At 32.6% G+C, this 19,002-nt stretch overlaps 4 protein-coding genes and 1 long non-coding RNA gene across 7 annotated transcripts; 2 read left to right on the forward strand and 3 right to left on the reverse strand.

Moving 5' to 3' along the window:
- Positions 1–632: 632 nt before the first annotated feature.
- Positions 633–6,339, reverse strand: LOC149738758 (nuclear distribution protein nudE homolog 1-like). The gene is made up of 9 exons (XM_089874393.1): positions 6,102–6,339; positions 5,551–5,704; positions 4,828–4,976; positions 4,182–4,318; positions 3,438–3,529; positions 3,006–3,138; positions 2,274–2,368; positions 1,634–1,734; positions 633–1,299 (listed from the first exon to the last, which is right to left on the reverse strand). Exons 1-9 carry the CDS (start codon positions 6,191–6,193, stop codon positions 1,239–1,241), a joined length of 1,014 nt encoding a protein of 337 aa, XP_089730519.1. The 5' UTR covers positions 6,194–6,339; the 3' UTR covers positions 633–1,238.
- Positions 6,340–6,463: 124 nt separating this feature from the next.
- LOC149738759 (uncharacterized) lies at positions 6,464–6,979 on the forward strand. Its single transcript, XR_016384593.1, has 2 exons — positions 6,464–6,590; positions 6,903–6,979. It is a non-coding gene; the product is annotated as an uncharacterized LOC149738759 (long non-coding RNA).
- Positions 6,963–10,353, reverse strand: LOC149738760 (monocyte to macrophage differentiation factor-like). Its single transcript, XM_089874395.1, has 5 exons — positions 9,953–10,353; positions 9,474–9,651; positions 8,868–9,016; positions 8,249–8,401; positions 6,963–7,943 (listed from the first exon to the last, which is right to left on the reverse strand). Exons 1-5 carry the CDS (start codon positions 10,225–10,227, stop codon positions 7,754–7,756), a joined length of 945 nt encoding a protein of 314 aa, XP_089730521.1. The 5' UTR covers positions 10,228–10,353; the 3' UTR covers positions 6,963–7,753.
- Positions 10,354–11,626: 1,273 nt separating this feature from the next.
- LOC149738761 (optic atrophy 3 protein homolog) lies at positions 11,627–12,850 on the forward strand. 2 transcript variants are annotated; one of them, XM_089874415.1, is made up of 2 exons: positions 11,627–11,765; positions 12,253–12,850. In XM_089874415.1, exons 1-2 carry the CDS (start codon positions 11,627–11,629, stop codon positions 12,666–12,668), a joined length of 555 nt encoding a protein of 184 aa, XP_089730541.1. In that variant the 3' UTR covers positions 12,669–12,850. The 2 variants fall into 2 exon arrangements, with proteins under 2 accessions (XP_089730541.1, XP_089730540.1); XM_089874414.1 differs by lacking the exon at positions 11,627–11,765 and adding an exon at positions 11,881–12,115.
- Positions 12,851–12,900: 50 nt separating this feature from the next.
- On the reverse strand, positions 12,901–18,385 carry LOC149738762 (centrosomal protein CCDC61-like). 2 transcript variants are annotated; one of them, XM_089874371.1, is made up of 11 exons: positions 18,169–18,385; positions 17,445–17,527; positions 17,171–17,328; positions 16,664–16,822; positions 16,314–16,413; positions 15,990–16,106; positions 15,637–15,719; positions 15,036–15,269; positions 14,349–14,453; positions 13,957–14,127; positions 12,901–13,708 (listed from the first exon to the last, which is right to left on the reverse strand). In XM_089874371.1, exons 1-11 carry the CDS (start codon positions 18,320–18,322, stop codon positions 13,525–13,527), a joined length of 1,548 nt encoding a protein of 515 aa, XP_089730497.1. In that variant the 5' UTR covers positions 18,323–18,385; the 3' UTR covers positions 12,901–13,524. The 2 variants fall into 2 exon arrangements, with proteins under 2 accessions (XP_089730497.1, XP_089730496.1); XM_089874370.1 differs by having other exon boundaries at positions 14,349–14,456.
- Positions 18,386–19,002: the final 617 nt, after the last annotated feature.

The following is a 19,002-nucleotide window of genomic DNA, read 5'->3' on the forward strand; positions in this document are numbered from 1 at the left end:
GTTTTCTCGTTTAATTTGGTTGTACAGAAAAAAATACTAAAAGAATTATGAAACCGTATCCTCACGACTCCCATATGTCGTTAATAATTGTTTAAAACATGATCGGAAAATATGAAAAAGATGTGCTAAAGATGTCCCATATTACCCCCCACACCCATACATATAGTGCTTATTGTGTGCATCGTTTATTGTTGAGTTTTCACGTTTTACTGTTTTTATCTGTGAGGCAAAAACTGCTTAAAATAGACTACTTCTTACTTGCTCAGTTACTCACTTGAACTCGCGCTGCTCAGTTACACATTATCTCTGGGTAGAACGAAGTCAGGACTTTACTGCACTAATGTACACTCAGCAATTATCGGTTCATTGAGACCAGTTTCGAAATTATTATACAACAGTTGTCTGGGGTCTGTTCCATTTGGTTTCACATCACCAACAAAGTAAAGTGTTTCAGTCTGTTTGCTATTATATTAAACAGTCTAAAATGCTGCATTCAGAGAAGTGCTTCAGCAAATCACAGATTCTGTAATGGTCTAATACTCAAGTTAATACCCAATACATGACAGAATTTGTTCGTACAAGTAATAAAACGATATAACATAACTACACTATTCAGTAATCCAGAACAAAAATGCAGCTTTATTTAATACTTTATTAGTAGCATTACAGGCAGATAAAACAATGTAAATGTAAAAACTTTGCGAGTTTCAATCAAAAACGAATAAATAATGTTAATAAAATATGAAACTGTAGCGTTAAATACAAGCGGTATACCTGGTTTTGCATAACGACATAAGCTAGGTATACTGTGACAGTAACATTCATATTTATTCCTTAGTCTTCAACATTTAACACCATTTTAACGACTTTCTCTTTTAAAAGTTTACATTTTATAAAGTTTCGCCACCATGGGAGCCCTGGTTCATTGTCTATGTTAGTAGAAGTGCAAGATGGGAGAACTGGGAGGAATATACTATAGGCTGAAGAAACACCCTGGGACTTAACCCTTATTTTAACCCACAATGAAAAGAGAATTGGCAGTTAATCTGTCATGAAAATGTCTGTTGCAAAAATAGAAATCCTTCAAAACTTTACCTTCGTACATACACAACACTCACGCTCCGCCTGCTTTATGAAAATCTAATCAAGCAGAGGCTATGAATAGCATGAATGAAGTTCAAACATTAAATATAAACCACCCCACAAACAAGCAGTAAAATTACAATTTGAGATGATTTTCAAACGCGGATTTTTACTGAAGAATTTTTACTGGAGTCCGTTGTGCTTCCTTCGTGGGGGCTGTCAATAAAATAATATTCCAGTAAATAAATGGTTAATTTATTACATCTTATATCAATATGAGTGTGATAGAGAAAAAACTAGCTACTGTCATAAAGTAAGTATTTGAAAGACAGGTAGTTTTGGGTCCATGGGGTGAAGGCAGAAAACAAATCGCACATTACAAGTATACATATCTTTAAAGTAACAACATATGAAAGAAAAAATAGACCATGTCGCATATGTTTTTTTGCCCTGGCTTGTGCTATTAATACCAAAGTATTCTATAGAACAATGAAATCATTACTAACCTATAAAAAAATTTTACTGGGCATAGTTGTTATTTACAACTTACGTTTCTGAAGACTTGGGGGCAATTTGATTCACGCGTTTACTTTGCCATGGTGGTTGCTCATGGACAAAATTTCTACATGACGCCAACTTTGATTCTAGAGCCTGGGTGAAAAATATAAATTGAAGGCTAAAAACATATCATATAAACAGGCTTACTTATACTAACATCTAATTAAGTCATATTGCGTTACACATACATTATAAATATATTGTTTAAACTACCACTTTAGAACCATATAATTATAGTTTTAAACATATTATTGTTATGTTCATAGTTCATTGCTTTATATAGTGATGTGGAAGTAGAAAAAGGTAACCAATACAAAATATATTTTAACTCATGACCACACATTTTTGAATGACCATTGAATCTTACACTCTTAACTACGTAAACATAATACTCTCATTTCTATTTACATTGTTACAAGTGGAATGTGTGCCACTGGTAAGTAATTTGACATTTTTCAACTAAAAGTGACAGCGTAGTCAAATTAATGGCAGAATGACAGAACTTAAACAGAACAGCATTCTTATATGAGATTCTGTTACCCACTACTTTAGCAATATTACCAATAAATGTGACTAAATATTACATTTTATTACATACAGGCCATTGCTTTAACATAAAATATTCAACTTACCCCAACTTTTCTCAGTAAATCGCCCACAATGTTAAGTGCAGATATTCGAGCTGAAGGTGGCAGGGGTGTTTTATCCACCCCATTATGTAGAACATCTGTATTTAAAGGGTTGTGTAACAACAAATCATTCATTAACACCCATACATATGAGAACACATCATATACTTTTAGTTATAGTAGGGTAAGGGAAGATGAGACACCTTTAGCACATAAATTTTAAATATCCTGATAGCACATAAATTTTAAATATCCTATATGTTTTAAACAATTACCAACAGGCTATGGAAGCCGTGTAAATATGGTTTTATAATTCTTTGAATGTTCTTTGTTTACTACAAAATGGGAGAAAAATAGAATGAAAGGGTGTCTCATTTTCCCCCACTCTACTATATATTAATTCACTATGATAGTGTATCATAGTATTAGTTAAATATTACTAAGTTTAGTTTAACATTTTCCTACATTGCTTTGCAGAAATAGGTTCAAGTGAAAGTTTTTGCTACCAGTGTAGATATCACTGGTAGCATATAATGTCTACTTCCAGACTAGTTGTCTACTTCCAGACTAGTAGTTGCCTAATTATAAATGGAATAAACCAGGTTTCCGCAAAGGATTATGAACTTTCAAAAGTTTCAGTCTGAAAAAATTCCATACTTGAAAATTTATATTATATAAAGGGAGATATCAAATACAACAGCATATTATTCTAGAACTTTTATTAATCCAACTTACGTTTCTGGTGTATTTTATGTGGATCAGGAGTGGTGGGTGAAGGAGGTGCATGGGAGGTTGTAACTCCATTAAAAATGAGCTTCTTGCTCGTGGCAAGTGGAGTGGTAGGTACACCTGTCGTCGGAGTGGGAACCTGTAATACAGTTGATGAAATTAAACACAGAAATTAAAAATAAAAGAAAATGAATGTGGCTGTCATGCTTTCTTTTGTAGGGTACCTTGAAAATTATTTGATTAAAGCCTAAACACTGTGTTTGTAATATTATTTATAGTAGGTTCATACAGTTTTATAATTCTTTGAATGTTCTTTGTTTACTACCAAATAGGACGATAAACTAGAATGAAAAGGTGTCCTTCTTTCCCACCCTACTATATGTTATTGAAGTAGTATTTGAAATATGATATTGGTAATCCATCTATTCATATAATTACCTTGTCTTGAGGTGATGGTAGTGGTGACCTCTCATCATGTTTACCCGACTCAGAAACTTTTCGCTGCCTCACCGAGAGCTCATGGTGAAGGTCTGCAAAAACAATGTAAATGTTGTATAGCGCATTTGGTGAGCAATTAAAGTAATTTACTGTATGAAGTTTAAAATGGTAAAATGCATATTTTAAGGTGCGGGATATGTTTGTATGTTTCAATAAGAACTTGTTCTATTTTCGCAGTTTCCATGATTAAATCAATTATATATAATATACATTGCATTTTATATGACAGCATTATTCAAGGCATTTATCAAAATCTACATAATTTATATTTAACTTAATACACAAGTAATATGCTGTTAAAATATTAATAATATACCAAATTTGTAAAACTTATTCAAAGTGTTGTGACAATAGTTAGGATATTATCAATGATTTTAACATATAAAGCTTAATGATTTTACAATTACTAAAGCAGACACATGTCATTGTAACTTTATACTGTAATGAGAATAGACAATGCACGGAAATGATCTTGAAAACATATGCCACTGTTGAATGAGACTCATAGTGTATTTGTAAACCACCCACAAAGTAATTAGATTGATGGATTTGACAAATTAATAATTAATTAGTAATTTGTTTGATTGGTTTTCACACTTTCATGTGATTTATGATAAGTTAGTATTTACAATAAAAAAAAAATCTTAGGATTATAAACCAGTTAATTATGACATCAAAATTTACCTCTTGCTTCATCTCGAAGTCGTTGAACTGTAACTGAAAGTGAATCTTTCTCGTCAAGTTCACTTTCAAGGAAAGCATTTCTCTCCAATGCTTGGTTCAATCGTTGTTCAAAGTCATCAAGTGAAACAATTATAACTCTATGTGGGGAAAAGGTGTTTAATTTTTTGTTCTGAAGTAAAACTCTTCATAAAATTATATTTATAAATAACTGTTTCATGTTTGTATAGTAAATATTATTATTAATTGTAGAATCGTTACAATTTGTTATGGGCATTTACAAGTTCATGACAGCTATTTAAAAGTTGTCCATAGATGTATGGAAATATCACATTTTAAGATAATTACAAGTGAAAAATCCACCCAGGCCCTATGTTTACAAGTTACAACTATATTAAGGTTTGAGTCATGCCATTGCAGAACCTTACAATGAGTTTCTACTCTATTACTCATTAAGCTGGAATAGCAAAGGAAGCAGTATTAATAGGTCAAGATTTCCACTTTGAAAAAAATATTGTAGCAACTAATTGCCACTGCAATTTTCAGGATAGTATTAGAAAAACAAAAAATTCTTAGCACCTTTTTATTATGTCTTAGTTCAGCCAAAACAGTTCATCAAAGTTATGATTCTGAATTACTACAAACCAACCTATTCGTTCTTTCCAAATCGTCATTCCTTTGTTCTAATTCCCTCACATCCTTTGTGAGTTCTCCATTCGTCACTGTAAGTTTTGATATTTCTGTTTGCAAGTCAGAAACTTGTCGGAATCTTTCAGTTTGCTGTTTTTCGTACCTTTCCTGTTGGATGACAGCATAATATAAGTTTGTTCTCTAAAAGTTACCGCACATTAAGCACCATTGCTCATACAGTATGACAAACATAAAATTTAAATGAATAATCCCCAACTTTGAGATTGCTAAGTACTTTTATATAGACAGACAATATTGTGTTACATTCCTACTAAAACATCAGTCTACATTGAAAATTCATTAAAGTAAACTATATAGTTCTGTTAACACTCAGGCATAACCTAATATATATGTAATAATGTATATTTACTGTATTATAATTATTATTATTATAATATAAGTCATATATTTAAAGCAATAAACTAAAAGTCATCTTGTCTTAGGGAAAACTAAACAGGCAGAAATACAACAGTATTGGGTTAAATTACCTTAAACATAATAAACATAATAGCTGTGAAACGAGACACTAGACATAATATTTATATATCAACATAAACATTTTCGTGATTAAACATTTAAACCCACAAAGTTTAACAATAGTCCATATATAATGGTGTGTAATCAGATGTAGTTATATAATTTTTCTTAATTACAAACAAAACTTTATATTATTTATCAATACCTTTAATGATTCATATTCAAATGTAAGGGTTGTGTTTTGTTGTCGAAGATCTTTGGTTTGCTTTTCATGTTGTTCCAGTTGTGCCTCCAATTCCTTCTCTATCTCTTCACTGCATTCCCTAAACTCTTGAAGCTCAAGTTGAACTTCTAGGGTCCTGTTAAAAAGATGGTGCAGGCTATATTAGATACTTTCATTACTAACTTTTATTGGCAAAGTTTTAAGCTATGATGATGGACATTAAACATCAGATTTGTTCTTAACCAAATCCCAAAGGACCAGGTTGGGGCTAAAACAAAGGACATTTGCCAAACCCTGAAACCAAATAGTAGGTTTGAACAGCACAATATCAATATTCACAATTGTTTCATGCAAAAGTACATATATTTCAATACACTTTCGGATATATGAAGGTTATTTCAAATACACAAAACTACCTCAAATTAACAGGACACTATACAACATATATATTGATATATTCTATCTGTAAAATACCACACTAACTTAAACATAATTAAAAATAACGTTTAATAGTAATAATTAAAATAACTTACATTTCTTCAAACCGTTTTGCCTCCCCCTCCCAATACGCTGCCTTTTCCTCTGCATTGGCAAAGGCCGGAGGCTCGCTTTGCAACTCCGCCATGATAATTTATCAATTTAAATTTATGTACAAGTCACAAAGAACATTGAACTGTCTCCTGATTTAATACAATTAATTAGCCAAAAGGGGTAAGTCTAATATATGCAACAGTAAAGTAATGTATGTACTATAATACTACATAAAAATGACATAACTGTGAGAGTTTATTCCACAGCAAAATTTAAGCACATTGGCCTAAAACATGTTTTTTTGACAAATACCATATTTAAAGACAATGAACGATCGAATGACCTTTGAGCAATTAGTGCTATTTATATAGTGTATACAAACATAACCGTTAATATAAACTCTACTCTAGAGAACATGAACGGAAAAAATCGAATTTACAAAACTTTTAAAGACCGTATCGAACAAATTCCTGAAGTTCTTTACAAGCTACGTAAGTCAATTACGTAAAATTTAAGTTACGTTGTCATCTCTTTCCACTATCTTTAATTATACCGTTCGTTAGGTGGCGTTGCAAATGTAATTGGGGATTATGCCAAAATTCGTGTTAGTTGAAAAAGGGCAAAGTCTAGCCATTACTCAATCATAACATGTTTAACATTACATATTCTTATTTATTTATTCAATACAAAACACGCAAGAGCCACAAGTTACCCATGCCTTAATACCCAGGTTCATTATATAAACAATATATATACAGTGTACATAAAATATATATATCAAATATATTTATATCAATGCCCAGGTAAAAACAATACCGCTGTCATACATCTTGCACTGCCTGACCATTCTAATCGGAGCCAAATACACTACACAATTATATTTTGTAGTTTTTTTAAATTTCACAACAAATGTGCATTTACATTCTGAACGGCAAGAAGTGTCAATTAAGCCAGAAAATAAACACAAGCAAATAAACACACAAAAAAATTAGGGCAACGACTAAAAAATGGAACCGAAAGATACAGTTAATCTGCATATAATAGGTATGTTGGTAGATTTGAATACAGCTGGAAAAATAGTTAAGAGATTAAATATTCCAATGTGTGATGATAATAGATGCTGTTCAGTGTATGATGCTTCAAATAAATTTATTTTAAGCAAAAAATTAGATAATTTGAAACAATTTAAAAGAACCAAGTTATGAAAAACTCATAGAGTTCAACATATATATATATTTATGTGTGTCAATGTGTACACACATCTGTCTTAGCTTGGCTGTTACAGTAACACTAATTAACAATGTTTTAGCATGCCAAGATGCTAATTATTGATTTTTAGAATACTAAAGTATTGGAAAACAGTAGTATTTACAAGTTATAAAGGGAAACAGAAACAGTGTTTAAAGCCATTGAAGGTTAATAGGTAAGAAAAATATCTGACACGGAAGACAAAAACAAATTCTATAACAGATTTTTTATCTTATACAACTTTATGCTAAATCCCATTTTATATGGCTATATTGTATTACAAACTTGTTTACATTAGAATGGCAAACTTATACAGCACAAGGTGTTAATAGGGATGGCGTCTCACACTATAAAATTACTTAATCACAATGATTGCACAAAACTAGGATACAAGTATTGAAGAAACCTATAACACTGAGTATTGAACTGAACTCTGATAGAAATGTTTATAAACCCCATAATAATGTGTGAATGCTCCAAGAGCGACGAACAGATGCCAGATAGCATGAGCAAACGGAATAATACCATCACATTTAAATATGACAACTCCTGAAAGATAGAAAGCTCCTCCAACACAAAGCTCAAATATACCAGACCTGTCATAAAAATATAAGTTGTAAAAAGATATTAAAACTTAGAATTTACTGCATGCCATTGCAGGGCACACCACACGTATACTGCCTGTAAACTCAATTGTAAAGCATTTAAACAATGTTGGTAGCATATAATTATTGTACTTAGTAGTATACAATAACTATTTGTGGTGCTTTTATGAAAAATGATAATTTACTTACACCGAGTTCTAATTATAATTTAATAAGTTAAAATTTACTACTTTATATAAAGACATTATAGGCTTATCTATTTAAAAATTTATAATGAAAAATGATAATTTACTTACACTGAGCCACTATCATCTGTTGTGTAGAGATAAGTTGCCACGCCCGGTACAAGACCAACAGCAACATACAATAGTGTATCAAGCAACTTATACTTCTCCAAGAACATAAACGTGTATGTTGTACCAAGTATAGCAGCCACCCATATTCCCCATCTGGTAGAAATATGCCGCTGATAAGTAAGTTAACCAGTATCCAAATACAATGTTACTCTAACAAGATGTATTCTTTACGATAATACATATTCAGACTGTGGAATAAATGAATGCCGGTATTGTGAAATGCAATTAAAAGCACTGCAGTTTGTATTTAAAATCACCCTGGAGACTGGCATTTACTAGTCTTTGTGTTAAATACATATTTGTTACCCAATCCATACTGAGCTAAAGGTATTATCTATTCTGAAGCAAAAGAACTTTATTCACTCATCATATACATTGATAAGATATAAGTTTTGCCCTAGACCTAGAGCCCAACCAACATGCATATACATATATATCATAGGTGGTAAGTGGTAACTAAAGCATTTCAAATCACAGGCTATTCAATTAAGGAAATAAACAAAAATACATTAGTTCAAACTAATTACAATAAAAAATATGACAAAAAATAAGAACATACCTTAGCCAGACAATCTTATCTGGGAGATTTATCAGTATTAACCATGGTGTATATGAACCAGCAATGAAAAAATATATTGTGGTTCGATCACAAACATGGAACAATTTGTTTAACGAAGGTCGACGTATGCTGCAACCAGCATGGGATTTCTGTATTGAAGTTTATAGTGTATAAGTATGATGTATATATAAGGGGAAGAAATGATATATATATATATATATATATATATATATATATAAATTATGTATAAATAATGAATTTAAACTTACTTTACTATCGGAGGTGCTAAGTCAGAAAAATTTATGTTTGAAAGTTCAAAATACTTGGTAGCACATTTACAGAATGTCTCTTTTAAAAAAAAGTTATCGTAAAGGTATGATATAGGTAATATAATTAGTTTTTGCTGCAACATATTTATACAGCTTTGCACATTAATGTTTTACACACACAAATAAGTCAATCACCTTTACATTACCAATGCCATTTCAAACTTTGTTAAGTGTCTGAATGTAATGCATTCATTAACTTTAACCCATTTCATCAATACACAATGGAAAAAAACAGTACTAATTCTGAATTCACACTTATTATGCACCAACCACGTACCGGTCTCCATGAGCTTTGAGTGAATGAGATCCAATGAAAAAGTGTCGACACCATGAATAAACTTATCAATGAGATGCCATATGCCCGTGAACAAAACTCATATTGGGAATAGGAAGGTGTAAAGTGACTCTGTATGTGAACTGTGCAGTTATAAGCAGTGGCAGTGTCTTGGCAAGTCCTAGATGTATAGAAAGGCAATAATCAGTTTAATTGATAATCAATAATGGAACACAATAAAGTTTGAGTAAACAAGAAGCATCAAGCATATATATGTTATATATCTACATAAAAAATCCGTTAAAAAAACATGTAAAACTACTTTGAAAATACAAAAACAGGTATAGAAATTCTCTTGTGATGTCACAGCAAAAATAAAAATCAGGCAAAAATGTTATCACATATATATGACCTGGCAGGTGAATTAACATGTTATGATTTGTTGATATTTATATAAAGGTAAAAAAAATATTTCAACATACAGGTTATTCATGGAGAATGTTGCATCGTTATCAAATTTATATCTTGCTTGTTCAATCAGAAACTCATTGGCCAGAATACTTGGTATGATCATGACAGCATGGGAGGCAGTATTGGCCCAATGTTCGTGGGGTGTGGGAACGTACATGACGTTTGCCTCCGCTCGGTTGTTCATTAGGTTTTGCGTTTTGCTCCATTCTTTAAAATCGCTTACCGATCCGTTAAAAACACGGCTCAGTGAGCTTTTACGTGCTGAACATTCCGTAAACTTTCCCATTTGAGCAATCCGATTGCTGTTAAGGCGCGTTTAATTTAAACATTTGCAAAATATTCACACCGTCCGTAACTTTGTTATTGGGAACTAAAAGTATGAACTCTGACCTTTGTGCAGTCAAGTATGTCGTGACGTCATTTTGATACGGTATATTAATCACATAGACATTTCGAAAAACATTAAAACACATGGTTGCGCGGCAGTTGCATCTCATCAAATATACAATTGCACGATAGTACGATAGTAAGTGCGCAAGACTGTGAGGTATTTAAAGACAAGAAGTATCATTGAACGGTCGATGTCTTTTACTTTGCATACTATAACTCACCGTGTATTAAAACCTGGTTATAAATTATCCAGGAGTTCATTTTTATCAAGAATACAAAAGGATATTGTAACTCCGAATTCATTCTATTCTATGGATAGCAACAATTTGGGACCAGTGCAGCAAACAATCCAAGAAAAGTTAAAATCATTTTATAAGCCAACATATCTTGAAGTTGTTAACGAAAGTTACAAACATTCTGTACCAAAAGGGTCAGAATCACATTTCAAAGTTGTAGTGGTGTCGGACATTTTTGACGGACAAAGTCACATACAAAGACACAGAGGAGTTAATAACCTTCTCAAAGAAGAACTTTCTGGAAAAATTCACGCTCTTTCTATTCAAGCAAAGACACCATCTCAGTGGAAAGCATCAGATCAATTCGTGGACAGCACCCCTCCCTGTTTGGGTGGCTCTAAAGCTGATAGAAAGTGATTTTCCGTCACAAAAATGTCATCTGATCCACTGAAGAAGAAGATATCCTCCTTAATTATAGAGGGCCGGGAGACTGATGTTGTCTGTGCATCATTTGATGACAGAAATTTAGTTGTGGTCACACAGTACAAAAAACTTGGTACTATTTTAAGCGTAACCACACAGTCTTTGGTGGATTTTACAAAAGGTTCAGTTACTTTTGATGTTAAAATGTTGATGGGTAAAGATGACCCCATACTGCATGCTTATGCCAAAGCAATTGGGACTGTGGTTCTTGATTTAATGAAAGAAAATAAAAATTCAATTTCATCGGGCAAGCCATTGCTATGTACACTTGCTATTTCCAATCCAACTCCAACCAACCTTGCAGAGATATGTAATGTTATAAAACAATGTAACGTGTTCTAAACTGAGGGTCCCAATTTTTTGATACTTTATTTGGTTGACCCCCCTAAAATGTTTACATAATGCTTAGTATTGGAACTGCTAAGCGAAAATAATGTTAAAAGTCATAAATCACAGAAAAAAATAGCTATAGTACAACAAAACTCGCGTTTTCGAATAATTTGTAAAATTACATTGGTAGCAATAATTGAAAATTACTGTTTTTTCGTTTGCCTTTTTAAAACAGAACTGAATACAATGGTGTTAGGTATTCCACTTGCTAAGTTGCTTCCAGAAATATTTAAAACTGTAACAAAACCTATGGTTAATGCTCTGAAGAGGAACGTACGAAAAAGTCCCTTTTGGAAGGACAGTGTATTTATACCAATGGCCCAAAGTGAGGCCTGTGTGAATTTGCTGGCTGTAAAATTGGGATAATGTGGTGTAACATAGGTTTTCCATTGGAGCTTTGTTATACACAGTAATGTTTTACAAAAACTGTTTAAAAATTTATGGTAGTATTTTACTTAGTTAAAAATTGTAAACTGCCTTTCAGATGGTTAAAATATGATTTGAATATATTAATTTTAAACTACATAAACTGCATCATGGTTGTTGGTATACCGCTGGCTAAGTTGTTGCCGTTAATGTTTAAAATTGTAACAAATCCGGTTGTGAAAATGCTGCAACGAAACGTTAGAAAAAGTCCATTTTGGGAACAGAAAGTGTTTTTACCAATGGCTAGAAGTAAGTCTGGTGTTTTTGCTAAGCTAACTTTTATAAGATAGGTACAAATATACAGCCCTTTTACCCATAAAGTCACAACATAAACCTAAAATTTTACAGTATTTTCACACCATCTCATACATTCATATTCTTTCCAGGTTATAATAAAGCATCAGTTCGAGTGAGGTTATGGTCACAAGGAATCCACAGAAACAAGGAGCAAGTTGAAAGGTCAGCACATATGAATGATGAAGCTGCACTTGAACTTGGAGCAGAAATCGTTGCCAACTCTGCCACGTTTATTGTCGGACTTCTGGCTATTATAATGCAACAAAGTATCGCCGCGGCAACGGAAAAGAAGAAAGAGAAACAAGAGGAGCAAGAGTTGATGAAGATGGAAACCAACATCCTAGAGCTTCGGAGACAAGTCCTCGATATCGGATTATCTGTCGAACAGATAGATGCAAAGGTCCGAGAATTAACGAGACATGTTGTTTCTATGAAAGGGTACGGAAAAACTGAAGCGAGAAAATCAAATGATCCGGAAAAGGTTTCTCTTAGTATTAAAACGTAACAGGTTGCAAAAGTTGTGGATTTTTTATGCAGCATTTAGCAGCACATGCGTGAATGTTGCAATTGTTATTTTTTAGTTTAATTTCAGAGCATCGTTAAATAGTACATTTTAATTATCGCGAATTTATTCTTGTTGTGGCATCAGCCAGATTCTTTTCTAATACATCTTATCAAATAACAGCATTTGAAGTACCTTCTATTTGTGTCGTTTGTCTAACTAAAATAAGAACATGTTTTCAGGGCTTTGGTATATTATCTAAATGGCAACTTTCAAAGATAAAAATCAGCTACCTCTATATTTCTAAGGCACAACATTTGTTTAAACAATACAGATGATGAAATAGCTGAGTTGTATGTGTGGGTTAAATAATTTGGTCCCAGGCTATGAAATAGTGTAATAAAAATAAATAAAATACCAATCCTAAATTTAAAAAAAAGATTGACTGGGTTAGCAAAAATTTAGAAAAATATTTGCTGTTGTGCTCACAGAAAAGAATGTATCACAAAATTAAAATAAACACCTATAACTTTCTATCGGATGCAGCAAAGCATGGTTGTAGCAACTAGACTGATTTATTTAAACAAATCATCTAGTTCGTGACATAACTTATTTTCAGTTTAACAAGTTCATTGTCTGCATTAATATAACATTTCCCTTATGAAATATTTTTATAGATATTTTACAGCCATCGTTATATAGGGGAAAAAGGATTTGATATAGAATAATATTCTGCAGACTGCAGTATTTAATAAAATGTAACACATGTAAAAACAGTCCACCAACCACAGCGTAATAAATTCTTTCACATCCAGAACCATCTATATCAGTGTAAAAATATAAATCGAAGCAATAGTTTTCATTTTTTCTCCATTTCTTTCATATACTGTTGTAGTGCATCTAACCTTGCGTCTATTTCGTCAATGTCCGTGTCTCTCGTTACTTTGCTCACTCGGTGTCGCTCCATGTTCGGTGTGCTCGATAACCGGTGTGGTTTGACACTGGATGGAGCTAGTGGACTGTCGTCCCAAACAGTGGGTTTCCTGTCATAATAGAAAATGGTCTTTTAATTAGTCTTAACCACTTTCTTTCATCTTATCTTTTTTGGACAGTAGCTAAGTTGTGTATATATTTTACCCAGAGCAAATTTAATTTATACCCCCAAAAAAAACACTTTTTTCGTGCTATTAAAGATTTAAAGAATCTATTGTTACAGATTCAGTAATACTTTAGGGTTCCCATTTAGGGATTTTTAACTGACTCATAAATTACCCAGTAACCGTTGACTTACCTTCTCGATTTAAACCGCGTAATTGAACTATTATCGGATGAGTTTCTGCTCTCAATTGATCCTTGTCTCCTCCTGGATGCAAGGGATCGATCCTGAGAGGAGTTCCGCCGATTCCTTGCTCTTCCTCTTTCTTTGGATGCGGGAACATAACCAGCAGATGTTCTTCTTTTCCTGTCGGTAAAATTTAAAAAAATGATAAAAAAAACACTACCAGTGTAATAAAATTATTTTATTGCACTGGTGGTGGTGAATTTGTACACCAGTTCAAAAGTTCCACTAATTAAGTACTATAAACAAATAACTTGTAACAAAGGTCAAAAGCTGTTTACTCTTCTATTTCAACGCATATTTTAAGAACATAAATAAATTTATAAAAATAATGCAAAACCCACATTCTCTCTTGAGATTCTTGTAGTTTTCTTTTCCTCTCCTCGTTATAAAGCGTTGGGTTAAACCTGGAGAAGCGATTCGGGGTTGGGGTTCGACTTTTGTTGCCTCTGCTAAAATATCCATCACAATTATGACAATTTTAGCTTTCCAGTACATTAATAATAACTACTTTTATTTAATTCTTTTTTGAGATTACGGTAGCGAAGAATAAAAATAATTTGATTGGAATGACAGGATATAGCAACAAAATAACAGTTGTTAACAGTTGCACAGTTTAATATATATTTACATTTAATTGAAATAAAGAAGTGTGGTCGCTACACCTAGCGACAAACAATAGGCCATTTATGTTTAATTAATTGCAAGTTAAACTTCTAAAAAAAAGTGTGTGTAAAGACAATCGTAGTTCTTGCAAGCCAGTTTAATTAAAAAGTAAAAACACAGATACGATATTTAGTTTGTTTTAGAAGAGCTTAGCCACTTCTTTTTAGACTTAAGTCAATTAGGATTTTTTGGTTGCGCCACTGCCTATGATGTTACTCACTTCATTAATGCAAGGACACTCATAGTTCTTGCAAGCCAGTTTGATGAAAAAAAACACAATTACCATATTTAGTTTTATAAGAGCTTGGGCATTTCTTAATACACAAAGGTCTATCGAGTTTTTTTTCCCTAAATTTGTTACTCACCTCATCAATGATCTGTTATCTCGTGATGAAGACCTTTCACGTGACACTGATGGTGGTCGATTTCGTGATACCCTCTCACGTGATACAGAACGGTGATAAAATGATCCTGAGTTCGATCCCCTTGATAAAGATCTTTCGGGGCGGTTCCGGTTCACCGAGTTTCGTGAGTATTGGTTCCGCATGACTGAGTTACGGCCACCAGATGATTGTCGAGTGTTGGCCACTGGGGTGCGACTGTGTTCAATAAAATTAAAAAAAGAATATAATTTTCGTATCATGATTGAGTAAAATTGATACTTCTTGGTATAGAACAGGACAGGTACTTCGGAAATACAGACTGATACTCAGCCATCTCTCATTATAACCAATCAAGTTACTCTATTACACTTTGGTGACATCGTATTTTAAAAAGACATAACATAACGTCATCAACCCCAACCCAAACGTAACCTAGCAACTTCATTGGTTATTAATAAAGATGGCTGCATAGTAGCCCCTATTTTTGATATTAAATATTTCCAAACAGGATTGCCCTTTTTTCCTCTATTTCCACATAAGCTTCATACCACATACATTTTTATTTAAAAGGATATAGACGTACCTTCTTTTATAAATTGCCAGCTCATTCGTCAAACTTTTAACCCGAATATGAAGCGTTCGTTCTCGTGCTGATAAATCGCTTAACTGTAAAACCAAAAAAATAAATGCAACATTGACACTAGTTAACTTTCTATTGTTCCTAAGAAAACTAAGTGATAAATAAACTCGTACCCGAATTTTATGTTATTTGTTTTGATTTAATCGATCTTTTTTAATTGAGTGATTATTTTTGATTTAGGTAATTATTTTTGTCACGTCACAAAAAGTATAAAAAAGTCAGGTGACACAACACCTAGTAGTTTTCGTTTTTAAACAAGGTTTATACAAAAATCAAAGTATGTATAAAACAGTGACCTCCGAATTCAATCTTTTAACTTCTGTTGACTTCTTGGATAATTGTCGTTGGTATCTCGTCTTTTCTTTCATCAACTCCAACTCCAAGTTTTGAACAACTTTCTTTAATATTTTCACCTGTAAAGTAAGAATCCTTTTTATTATTAAACAGAACAGCAGCCCTAATAAAGGGAATAGGACAACGAACATTTTAAGAACACAAAGTCAAAATGGGTCTACAATGTAAATAATCTTACAAGCTGTCTGGACAGAAAATGAGCATAAAAAACTCACTGAAAAAAAACAACAAATTTATATATATCCTTAAAAATATGCTTCTTTCACCTCTTTTGGGACCACCATCTTGTTACTTCCTTGGATTTCCAACTTTAAATCATCAAATGCAGATTCCAGATCCTTCTTTTCTTGTAGCAAACTTTCGTAACTGCATTAAGATATAATATTCTTAAACATAGATAATATTGCACATAACGTAGTTCAAGATTTAAGTTAACAGTCTTGCATGCCCTAATCGTGTGGCAATTCATCCAAACGAAAGGGCAAAGCCAAAGAACTGATTTTAAAGTCTATTACGCACACCTAAAGAAATGAATTTTACTGGATTCTGTCAGGTGAAAATGAAAAATATGACATAAAGTAAAAACTTAAACTAACTACATTCAAAAATTACTTACTCCTCTTTCAACCTTAGTAACCCATCATCATCACCACGGAAACGGTTTCCTTTCTCTGATTTTAATTTGGAAATCTCTTCGTTTAATTTACGCACAAGGTTTTGTAAATGAGCAGGGTCTGGCTTGCCTTGGAAGGGGAGGGGAAGAGGGTAGTGGATTCTGTGTGGAAGTAAAGTACGTTTACAACTAAGTAGGATTGTGTTGGTTGTGTGTGTTGAACTGTTGTTGCTTATATCATAACATAGTTTTTGTTTCCTATGACAGAAAAGTTATTAAGAAAAAATGGCAGAATATGGAGAAAGGAACAGACATTAAAAGAGGACTTTGAGTAATACAATACACAACTTACAAAAAATGAATTAGTGGCTCCAATAAACTTAGCATTGTTCAAAACATAAATTAAAATCAAGTTATCCTTAACAAACACAAAAACAAATATATATATAAAATATATAATTTTATAGTGATTTAATTAAAAACTGGTCTAAATTGTAATTTTGTTCTTACCGGTCAAACTCAACAGAATAAACAAGAATTAAATATCGCTTATTTTCATTTTGACGATTTGGTTGAGTGCGGCTTCTACCAACACCATCAGTTTTACGTTTCCTTAGCAACTCAAGGTCGTTAAATGTTAGAAGGTCGAGCGAGACTGAGTCAGTGCTCTGTAATGTCATACAAGAGTTTGTTAGCGGTGGACTGCCCCCCAAAGGTTATTATACCGAAATTCACAACAAGAACAAAACTATAGTTTAAGATGACCCGGGAAATTGCTTCTTACCTTCTCCAATGCACTTTCAAGCATTGACACAAAGACAGAGAATTGCTTGAAATTACCAGTTTTATGAGTGAGGTCTTCAATATCTATAGAAAGAAAAAACATTTTAGAGTTTATGTTTATTCTTCATGAAGAATAAGGCTAATACTGACTATACAGTATTTGACCATGCAATACACCCTATTTTGTTATCACTTATTCCAAACTACTGATACGGCTACACACTTTTCATTTTACCTTGTCTAGATGATTAAGCTTATCCTACCGTATAAAACTTTATAAAAGTAACCACTCTATAAATGAGAGTTCACGTAAAAAAACATTTTCATGATGAAAACATAAAAAAAGATAACATGAGAATACGAAAATACATGAAGGTTAGGTGTTACTGGTCAGCGAACAACATAGCACAGAATTACACTGAATCCTCCTATATGTTACAACCCACAGATAAGTGTTATAGGGATTATTGGTTTGGGCTGCAGGGGCTAATGATTAGTTGTTACGTTTAGCTGTTAGCCAGTCTGCAGAATATGGCAGTTTCTGACGAGATCTTGCTTGTACATACTGCTATTTTCGCGCACACACATGTTTCTAATAACGGCGTGCAAAGCACGTACATTTTCAAGTCACATTACGAATCCTTGTCCATTTAATACAGATTGCCTGTGCATGTGCAATAGTAGCAAAAAACGTAGGATTGTTTACTAAAATGACTTATCATTACATTGAGAATCGAAGTTTCCTCTCCACTGCTCTGAAGTCACTTTATCTTCAACTTCAACTGACAGACAAGTTCCTCCTTTATAAGTTTTGATCGTCACATAATATTCAATACCGCGGAAAACATATTCACTACTTGCAGTGTAGTCTTCATCCATATTTAGATTTTATAAAAAATCTTTTAGAAAAAAATTAGGATATTAGAAAGGGATAAAACATTTTTTTTGCTAATATTTTAACACTGCTAAATAGATAATACAAATTACAAGTATAATTATAACACCAAATCGTGAATTTTTCTTATGTTTACCGAAAAAACAACGCAAAATTTAAATTACTTGTTGAAGGAAACTAAATCAATTAAAGGGCTTTTTTAATACAGTATACAACGTTTTTGCAAGTAATTGTTAAATAGCTTTAGTTCTTAGCAATAAACTGAGCTAAAAACGAGTTAATATAATTTTAACACCGCGTACAACTAACAACCAACGTCTTTGCTTACATTCACAACATTATCAAAATAACCGCCAAACCCAGTGATGCACAATCTAATAATAATGTTGCGGAGTTTTTTTTCACAAGCCAGATTTTAACCGCAGTATTGTAGGTTTCTGTGGATTGGATTCAAGCAACTCATGTATCTACCTGCGGCAAAATATTATTGTACGCTGTTATTCTGCTGCGTGCGAATAAAATTACCTAATAACTTCTGTCGATCTAACTAAAACTGCTAAAACGAACAAACAAAAATTCTTAATCTCTTTTCAAAACCACAGATTCGAAATAAAAACATGTTCAATCTTGTGAAATTCAAGTTTTAAATATTTTAAAGTACCAC

This window comes from Ciona robusta, chromosome 3, assembly GCF_009617815.1.
Source record: "Ciona robusta chromosome 3, ASM961781v2".
NCBI lineage: Eukaryota > Metazoa > Chordata > Ascidiacea > Phlebobranchia > Cionidae > Ciona > Ciona robusta.